A 9,751-nucleotide genomic window follows, 5' to 3' on the forward strand; every position below is an offset into this window, starting at 1 on the left:
TTACAGATGAGAATATTGAAGCCCAGAAAGGTTAAGGGACTTGCCAGTGTCAAACAGCTAGTTCAGTGTCTGAGGCAGGATTTGAACAAGTTCTTTCAGACTCCAAGTCCAGTGTCCTGTATAATCTGATATACTCCCTCTCCTTCTTTTGCTGTACACCTCACTAAGCGTTTGGTGTGTGCATACATACACACATGCTAATGGACTTGGAGCCCAGCTGGTCTAGGTTCAAATCCCTCCTCCAACACCTGCTACTTGTGTGTCTATTGGCAGGTCAGTTAACCCAAATCTCCCTTTCTCATCTGTAAAATGGTGATAAAATAACTGTGGTGCCTAGCTCAGAGAGCTGTAACTATCCAATGAGATCAGATACAACATGCAAATGCTTTCTAAGCATAAAACACTATATCCATGCCAGTTATTACTTTGCAAGGTTAAAAACTCTCTATAAACGGAATCTATTATCATTAGCATTTTTGTGAGCATAACTATAGGCTGTTAGTTACCAAAATTGCAATCTGTCAGACTTAACTTTGCCTCAGGAATCTCAGTAGGATACCCAGCCCCAGTGCAAAATCAGCATTCCGATTCCGATAAAACACTTCTCCTGGTGCTTTGTAACCCCTTCGGCGCCCAGCTTGTGTTTCGTGGAAGTTCTCAGAATTGAAAAGACGACCCTTATTTGAGCATGCACCGTTTGTTTTGTAGGTGGAGACAAAGTTTCCTTTGTACACACCGCCTTTCCTAAAATTTACTGCGGGAATCACGGAAGTGTCCTCACAGTGAGACTGAGGGGGGGGGGGAGGAATCTTCAGCCTCAGGGAAAAGTGAATCAGCAATTTCTAAAAGCTTATGTGTTAGACACTTTGCAAACATCTCTTTTGATCCTCGCACGGTGAGTTAAGTGCTGCCATTACCCCCATTTTACACAAGAGGTAAGGGAGGTAAGCGCTTGCAAAGTGCCTTGCCCAGGGTCACCCAGCTACTGTCCAAGGCAGGATTTGAACTCAGGACTTCCCGACTCCAGGTCCAGCGCTTTTCCCGGTGCTCCGCGGGCTGGCCGCCTCAGTGGCTGGTTTTGAGATGGCAGCTGGACGCCTGTGGGGCCGGTGACATTTTCGCCCGCACCGATAACTTTAAAGCACTTTTAGGTCCCTTCTCATCGTCTAACCACGAAAAGCTGAGCTGAGGAGTCTCTTCCCTCCTCGATCACTAACATAAGAAATCACTAAAGGCAGAAGAGCAGAGCCAGGCTCTGGACCTTCCTGCCACCCAAGGGCCGGCCCTCAGGCTGTGTCAGCCTGCCGGACACGGGCGGGACGGAGCAGCCCACGCCAAACGCCTAGCTACTGACAGCCGGGGACACCGGCGGAGCGACCTCCTTCAGGTTCCGGTTTCCGTCAGAAGCAGCGCGAGCACGGGCATGCGGAGCGGAAGTGACGTAAGGGAGGAGGCGGGACCACGATTGAGAACAGGAAGGTGCGATGCCCAGAAGTGTCCCCTTCCCAATTGCAGAAGACAGAAAGGCGGGGCAGGCGGTGGGAGGAGGTTTCAAGCCGACGTCTGGAGCTCGAGCAGCTGCGGCCTGAGCTCGGGTCCTGCTCCTGGGGTGAGGCTGGGGGTGCAGCTGAGATGTCGGGTGGGGGCCGCGGCCGCTGTCCGGACTGCGGCTGCGCGGAGCTCGTGGAGGACTCGCACTACGCGCAGAGCCAGCTGGTGTGCGCCGAGTGCGGCTGCGTGGTGTCCGAGGGGCTGCTCACCACCACCTTCGCGGACGAGGGCAACCTCCGAGGTGCATACGCCCAGGGACCCTCCCTGCTCCCCAGTCCGGGCCTCCGATTTAGCCTGTGGGCGTCTTCGACAGGCGAGGCTTGAAAACCTGTAAAGTGGCCCTTTGCTGCCTGGCCCCTTGCCACCCTCCTGGAGCGTTCACACCTTGCGTTTCCACCTTGATTCCCGCCCCCCCTCCCCCCGCCCCTTCACACCCACCAGTCACCCCGTAAAAAAGCCCGGGGCTAGGGAGGTACCCCGAGAAGGAATTTCCGTGTCCCCACGCCTCCACCGTGGGACTTTTTTTAATGGGTTCTTTAGGTGGAAAGGCAGTGGCGTAAGGTCACACCCCTTCCATTAGGTGCAGCAGTAAATGCATGTTAAGATGAACTGGATTGACTTTTCCTTTGCCTTTCTGGGTGGTTCCATTGAGCAGAGCATGACTTAAAAGTGTCTGTTGCTGATCCTTGTCTAGTAGAAGTAACTTCCAGGAGTGTAACTTTTTTGTCTCATCCATCTTTCCCCACCCCATCATGGGACTTCCCTGTACTTTTTTTTAATGGATTCTTTAGGTGGGAAGGTAGTGGTTTATGGTTATACCCCTTCCATTGGGAACTTGCAATAAATACTTGTTAAATTGAACAGAATTGACTTTCCCCTGGCCTTCCTGGGTGGTTCTGTTGAGCAGAGTGACTAAACTGCCTGTCCCTGATCCTTGTCTTGCAGAAGTGACATATTCCAGGAGTACAGGGGAGAATGAACGGGTCAGCCATAGCCAGCAAAGAGGTAAGACCCTCTACCAGAGATGGGACTTAAGGTAGTTGAATGGCCAAAAATTTTTATTTTGATTAGTTCTGTCTGGGGTATCTGAGAAAGATAGGGGATAATTGGGAGTGAGAAATAAGAATGACTTGGTTCACCATCATGCAGAACTCCTAATGTGAGGTAGTTGGTTAGCCAGGCTGTGCTGCAGGTTTGGGTCTGGTTCAGGATGGGTTTGAAGTTACCCTAAGAGTACCGAACTGAATCTGACTTAGTTCTGGATGAAAGCATATTGGCCTTTGAATTGTGAGGGAGATGTGATCAGTGACTGTTTCCTTACACCCTCAGAATAATCTCAACTAAGCCTTTCCCCAGCCTTTAGTGTCTGGGGAGGAAGTAATATGAAGTGATAACTGAATTTTGAAGTGCCATGAACAGTATTTAGACTTTGTAGAAACTATGCATAAGCTCTCCTGATACCCAGGCTTTAAAGGTGGTGTTAACATAGCACTGTAAATTTTCCTAGGGCTTCGACGAGTTCGAGATCTCTGCCGAGTTTTGCAGCTACCATCAACCTTTGAGGACACTGCAGTGTCCTACTACCAACGAGCATTCCAGCACCCTAGTCTCCATGCTGCTAGACTCCAAAAGAAAGAAGTGTTGGTGGGCTGCTGTGTGCTGGTTACCTGCCGACAACATAATTGGCCCCTGACCATGGGCACTATTTGCACCCTGTTGTATGCCAACTTAGAACTGTTCTCTGGCACATACCTACAGATAGTGAAGGTTCTAGGACTGGATGTACCTGCTTTGAGCTTAGCGGACCTAGTGAAGACTTACTGTAGCAGGTACCTCCCTACAGAGCGATTGGGAGGAAGGGAACATGGGACACATTTCCTACAACTAAATCTTGACACTATTGCCTTTTTTAAACTTTTGACCAAAGCCTGCAGACAAGGTTTTGTCTGTATTTACTTTCATTGTGCCAGTTTTAGTGGTATATATTGTACCCAGTATTGCTGAGGAGGGGTGATATTCCCTACTGCTTAGAGCTGGCTTGTTTTCCTTACTTAAGTTACAGTAGGAGAAACAGCAGCCTCTCGACACTGAATAAGGTCTTTCTTTTTTGGTCTTACAGCTTCAAACTGTTCCAGGTTTCCCCCTCTGTGTCAGTCAAGTTTGTGGAGGACAAGGAGAAGATGGTATCCCGGACATTACAACTGGTAGAGCTGGCAAGTGAGACATGGCTGGTGACAGGAAGGCACCCAGTGCCAGTGATAACTGCTGCTGCTTACCTGGCCTGGAGATCACTGCAGCCTGGGGGCCGCTTGACCTGCTCCCTTTCCCGATTCTGCAAGTTGGCAGGTGTTGACTTGCCCCATCCAGCACACCTCCGAGTTCAGGAGCTGCTGGCCATTCTTCTGCGGATGGCCGGGCAGCTGGCCTGGCTCCGGATATTGAACTTAGATAAGCAAACAGTAGTGAAGCATATTGGGGACTTGCTCCAGCACCGGTGCATTCTCCTCCGCCAGGCTTTTCGGGATGAAGCTGAAGAGGAGGAAGGAGATGGGGAGGAGGCAGGGAGCAGTACCTTAGGGACCCTTGAAAAGAAAAGGCCAGCTAGCTCCCCACCACCTCTGCTCCCTCCCTGCATGCTGAGGCCTCCAAAGCGGCCCTGTCCCACTCCTGCTGATTCCAGTATTACTGGGGATGAGGATATATCTGACAGTGAGATAGAACAGTATTTGCGTACACCTCGAGAAATCAGAGACTTCCAGAGAGCCCAGGCTTCGAGTCAAGCTGTCCCCTGTCACCCTGCCCCTTCCTGACAAGCTTCTTAACTTGAGGACTTTGAATGTGGCCTGTGTCTGGTAGAACTTACACTGTTCCCCTCTAGAGCTGTGTAGTGGTAAGAGTGCTAGATATAGAAGATGGTTTGAGTTCTTCTCCTGCTTGCAGTATAACCTTGGGCAAGTCATATTGGATGGGGTGTTGGAATAAATTATCTGAAGGCCCTCTCTAGCCCTGATGTGCTGTGATTCAGCAGTCCTACAACAGGGGCCAGTCATGTCCAGGGAAGAGGAGAAGCGCCAGTGTCATTTACCATGATATGATATAGGCCAAAGGGGCTGCTTTGTGTGATTGGTACCATGCCCTGGAAGACTAGGGATGACTGCATTGAGTGTGGCAGTATGTTGGAAGCAAGTTGACTTAGTAGGAATATTCTGGTTATGTGGTAGGAGTAGTAGATCCTCTTATTCTTTCCTTGAGATCATACCATTTCATCCTGTCCACAGGTTAAAGCATGTTTTTTGCTAAATGATTAAATGGTCTAGCTTAATATAGAAAAAACCTATGGATTTGGGGAGGGTGAGACAGGACGATTTTACATTTCCCCTTACTCCAAGACAAAAAGATTGAGGGTGAACTAGAGCTAAGCTCATGGGACTTTGCAAATCTTTAATATATTAAAACAAGAGGCATCTGCTAGAAAACATTCTATCGTATAAAACCCGAGTTTTTAAAAAACACGTTTTCTTTGGCACTTTTCATTCCCTCCCCTCGAGTCCCCTTTCCCCAGCATATTGCAAAAGCTCTCCAGTGCTAAGGCATTGGCAGGGTATGTAAACAGCAGCCAGCATATGTGGAAGAATAATACAAAGCTTTTTTTTCTTTCTTTCTCTAATATAGTCTCTGTGCAGCAAGCGTAAATAACAGAACCCACCCTAACGAATGGGATCTCCCTTTTCCATATGCCCTCCTTATGGACCTTGGGTGACACATACAAGGACGAGAACAGACAAGCATGAACAGGGCTGGTCTCTCTGCCTTAGGTCTGAACATCCTCCCCCAAATCCTCAAGCACTGGTGGTCAGTTTCTTTAGGAAAAAGCTAAAGGCCTAGGGGTAGAAGCATGAAGGCAAAGAGCTGTGCAGCATGAGTGGGGGGAGGCTCTCCACTAAAACTCCAGCAACTGCCTTGCTAGGGCCCCAGTGAGAACAGGAAGCTGGTTTGACCTCTGAGGGGCATCTTATAGCCATAGAGCTGGGGTCTGGTAGTTATGACTCCCTGGAGCTCAGTCATATGCTTTTATTCAAGAAAAGGAAATTCTTTCTCTGGGGCCAAAGCCTGAGAGTGAGAATTAGGCTTCAAAAAGTGTTTCCAGCACTGAACCCCCAGCATGGCTCCTCCAGAAGCACTGCTCTTTGAGATAAAACAGCCAGTTCTGTTCCTTAGCTTTGGTTCTTTTTGCCTTCTATTCACATCCTGCCTTCAAATCATATGGCATGATCAACTTTCAAGTCTAGGGATGGTTCATCTTTGACCCCAGTTTTGTAATGAAATATTAAGTTTGAATTAGGCACTCTTGGTCAAGGGTAGCACCCCACTCTTTGGTTCTATTTGGACAAAACTTTGCCTTCTTGCCCTTTTCCCATTTTCCCTCTTGAAGACCACCCTCCCCATTTACCTTTGCATAGTTGTCTTCCAAAGCAGCAGCCTACCTGGCAAACCAGTGCCAATTATCTGGATAACCCATGGAACTCAGGCCCTGGTCCTAAAAAAGAGGCTCTAGGCCTTCACAGAGAACTGGCCTGGCCAGAAAGCTCACCTGAGACCCTATTCCTCTAACCAACTAACAGGGAGACAGTTTGGGTAAGAACAGTGGAAACTTCGTCAGCCTACACAAGCTGCCCGGTTTCTGCAGGGGGAGGGTTGCTCCAGGGGTTCTAGGTGGCAAATGGCCTTTTCCTGCTGGACGGTATCAAGGCTCCTGGACAGACACACAAAAGGAGGGTAAGGCTGGGGTAGAAGGGAGGCACAGTGTCCTTCATGTGCTCCAAAGATTGTCATCCTTTCCAGAATCACCCTCCAGAAAGGGGCAGACGCCTCTCCCCTAGTGGGGTTAAGGAATAGTGTTTGTGGACTGGCAAAGGAGAGGTGCTGCCTTGGGCTGCCACCAGTATGGGGAACCTTTTGAGGTACAGCCAGAGGACCCCAGCTTGGCCGCCAGTAAGCAGGGTGTGCATGTGAGTGTGTGATACCTACTGCTCCCACAGCCCCTACGCACTAGACGGTGGTCTCACTCTTCCAGAGGCCGGTCTTCATACAGCTACCAGCTCCAGTCTCTGCACTCCCCAGGTTGATATCGTATTTCCCGGCCTTCAAGGCTCCGTTCTGGCTAGCGGTGTTTAGCGGGTAGGAGCGGCGCTTGCTCTCCTCCAGCAGCCCCGCGCCACCCTTGAGGTTGTCCCGGCTGGCACAGCGTCGCTGGCCCGCGCGTCCGGCTCCGGCCTCGGGCCCTGGGGCCCCGCTGGTGTCGCTGCCCTCGGAGGGGCTGAGTGTAGGCTCTCCTTCCCGCGGGTCCAGGCCAGGGCCGGCGCCTGGGCTGTTGCGGCTGCTGCCCGGGTAGCTGTCGGCTGGGCTGTTGTGCAGGCTTCCACTCTCGCTGGACTGCAGCTCCGACGCCCCCGTCAGCGCCCCCGATCCCCCCCGAAGCGCCTTCAGGCGATGCTTGCCTCCCCCATCCCCAGTACGGTGGCCCTTGGCCCGGCCCTTGTGCCCCCGGCGCCCGTGATGCACGTTGTTGGGGTGGCGGGGAGCAGGGCCCCGAGGGCCGGTGGCATCGGGCTCTTCCCCGTGTGCTGCCACGCCCACGTCGCAGGCCTGGCTTTGGGCCAGCTGCAGGTTGGTCAGCTTGCAGGGACTCGTATGTTGGGCATGGCCACTGCTGCCACTGGGGGAGGATTTGAGGGAGGAATGCCCCTCCGCAAAGACTGGAGAGCCATCCTCTATGATGGTGGACAAGGGCCTGGGGAGTGCCCGAGTGGAAGGAGGGGACGAGGGACAGCAGGCTTGCCAGGAAGCTCGGACATCCCTTCTTCTGGCACAGTGGTGGGAGAACACAAAGAGACCCAGGGCGACAGCTACCACCCCATACAAACAGCTGCACACCACACTGGGCAACCACTGCTGGGATACTGCCAGAGCACCACAGGCCCACAGTGCCAGATACAAGAAGTGAGTGGTCACCAGTGCCCCGAGCTGGACCCCTGGGGAATAAATGCCATCTCCATCACCTGGGTGCCCTGGGGAAATCACTCCCGCACCCCCAGCAGACAAGAGGGAACCAGAGTCACTCAGTAGGGGGCCACTGCCTTGGAGCCTGGCAGGACATCTGAGGTCCTCCCCTGGCTCCAGTGAGGCTCTGCTGTGGCTCCCTTTGGGGCCTTGCCCCTGGGGGGCCCGTAAACTCAGCCCAGCACATAGAAAGTAGATCCAGGTGATCAGCAAAATTAGGGCCACTGGCACATAGAAAGCCCCCAGGCTAGGACGCCATACCAGCCAGCAGCTGTGGAAAGATGGGAAATTGTCAGGAGGGTAGGAAGGAGAACAATTCCTGGAGGAAACCTGAATGAATGACTGGCGTTGTTCAAAGAGGGAGGGCACTGTGCAGGGAAAGGGATAAGCAAGACCCGGTCCATAGTCATGGGATCAGGTCAAGGAGCTGAGAGGGCTTGACTGGGTGGTTTTTCCAGTGTGGAAAGAGTGGCTAGGCATTTGACTTGGCTGGGGCGGGAGGGGTGGGAGCTGGGCACATACTCACTAGGGATTATGGTCCCGGTAATTATGGATATTGACAGCTGCAGTGATGCCACAGATGATGAGTGGGATACCTCCAGCAATAAGATAGAACCTGATGAAAAGAGATCTGGGTTCACAAGTGAAGAGAGTGAGAAACCTCATGGTCAAGGACCTTTGTGGAAATCACTTTTTCCACTCCGTCCCATTCTCTCCTTAGGCTTCTGGGAGGGTCTTTCACCTGTGGGTTGAGAGACTGTCATCAACTAAAGCAAAATTGACTCTCAACATTCATTTTGCTGAACTGCATGGAAGATGTATTCCTTGCTCTCTATCCTTATATTAGGAGAGAATACCTAAGCTCCTGCTTCATCTCTCCCCAGGGCTGATCATCCCTGTAAGTGTGTGCTCAGAAAAACCTGGTTTCTATGTGTTGGATGAGCCCTGTCCTCTCTCAGCTGACTGCAGTGTTGTCCTTATCTAGGTCTCTTTTCATGCCTTGGTCCTCCCAAGCTCTGAAGAATATTTAGGGGCTAGAGGGGGCATCTTTTACCGGAGCATTGGACGGGGAGTGGCTGGGGCTGGCTCTCCTTCCTGGGGGGGTGGAGCCCTCCAGGTCAGCTCCTTGTAAAGAACACGAGCCTTCACACCCATCCAGAGCAGCGTGGACAGTGAAGAGTAGTGCAGGGTGATGCCTACCTACAGTGGGGGAAGCGAGAAGACATCACAGCTGTGAAGGAAGCCTGGGTGGCAGCTGGCAAAATTGTCCCAGAAGCATAGTAGCTGCCTGGGAAAATTCCTTTCATTTTTTCCTTCATTTCCCTGACTCATTCCTTATGATTTTTCATCTTCCCACAGCAATTTGTCTTTTTCCCCCTCCAGGGTCTCTGAGGTGATATCCTAGCTACATCCTGCTCAATGATTCCCCATGGAGGTTCCCACAATATCCACCCCCTTCCCATATTCCCAATGGTTTTCAGGAATCTCCTCCCTCCCGGGTTTTCTTCTTACTGGGTCACCTCACCCTTCAGTTCCTTGTGTCATCCTTCCTTGCCCTGCTTACCCCCATGTTCCCCACTGCAGTTGCCCATGGTACCATGACTTCCCACTTGTCCTTGCCCTGACCTTCATTCATGTTTTTATTCCTTCTTCCCGTAAAGCTGGCAGAGGATCTGGCATCAGACCCATTAGTGTAAGCATCCTCTCTCCTAGGGCAGTCCGCAACACTGTGCATAGACTCCTGTTCCTCCCTGAGGTCACCTCTCCTCCCATCCTTCTTCCCCACCCTGAGCACTCCCTTCCCCAGTTTCTGCCTTACCGCCTGACAGACAATTAGGTAGTTGGTGAGGGTGATGCCGCCTGCAAAGACAGCCGAAGTCATAGCCATGTGGAAGCATAGGTTCAGCAGCATATGCCAGCCCTTTCTCGAGACATGGATGGAGCTGCCATAGATACAGGTCATGCTGCTGGCACCGGGGCTCAGCTGGGGGCATCCCCTAGCCCACCCACTCTGCACTTTGGGGACAGCAGGTCAGGAGGTGGCAGGAAAGGAATGGGAAGCCTCTATTCTTAACCCTCAAAATGATGCCCTCACCACATAAATAATGGTGTTAGAAAGGTCCCCAACGCCTTTTCTCCA

General features: G+C 51.8%; 2 protein-coding genes across 3 annotated transcripts in view; one reads left to right on the plus strand and one right to left on the minus strand.

Moving 5' to 3' along the window:
• The first annotated feature begins 1,409 nt into the window (after positions 1 to 1,409).
• Positions 1,410 to 4,553, plus strand: BRF2 (BRF2 general transcription factor IIIB subunit). 2 transcript variants are annotated; one of them, XM_069075922.1, is made up of 4 exons: positions 1,410 to 1,792; positions 2,497 to 2,556; positions 3,059 to 3,380; positions 3,671 to 4,553. In XM_069075922.1, the coding sequence occupies exons 1-4, from the start codon at positions 1,633 to 1,635 to the stop codon at positions 4,359 to 4,361; spliced, it is 1,233 nt and encodes a 410-aa protein (XP_068932023.1). In that variant the 5' UTR covers positions 1,410 to 1,632; the 3' UTR covers positions 4,362 to 4,553. The 2 variants fall into 2 exon arrangements, with proteins under 2 accessions (XP_068932023.1, XP_068932024.1); XM_069075923.1 differs by lacking the exon at positions 1,410 to 1,792 and adding an exon at positions 1,988 to 2,342.
• Positions 4,554 to 4,967: 414 nt separating this feature from the next.
• The window catches only part of ADGRA2 (adhesion G protein-coupled receptor A2), a 63,904-nt gene continuing 59,120 nt past the window's right edge, over positions 4,968 to 9,751 (minus strand). Inside the window, exons 16-19 of the mRNA XM_069075924.1 lie at positions 9,431 to 9,575; positions 8,666 to 8,811; positions 8,138 to 8,227; positions 4,968 to 7,882 (exon numbers count right to left, since the gene is read on the minus strand). Of these exons, the coding sequence (XP_068932025.1) occupies positions 6,601 to 7,882; positions 8,138 to 8,227; positions 8,666 to 8,811; positions 9,431 to 9,575 (1,663 nt within the window). The 3' untranslated portion in view covers positions 4,968 to 6,600. The remainder of the gene's footprint in view (positions 7,883 to 8,137; positions 8,228 to 8,665; positions 8,812 to 9,430; positions 9,576 to 9,751) is intronic.

This window comes from Petaurus breviceps, unplaced genomic scaffold (genome assembly GCF_028583685.1).
Source record: "Petaurus breviceps papuanus isolate PSGF00001 unplaced genomic scaffold, PetGlider_PUasm1.0 90919, whole genome shotgun sequence".
NCBI classification, from domain to species: Eukaryota; Metazoa; Chordata; class Mammalia; order Diprotodontia; family Petauridae; genus Petaurus; species Petaurus breviceps.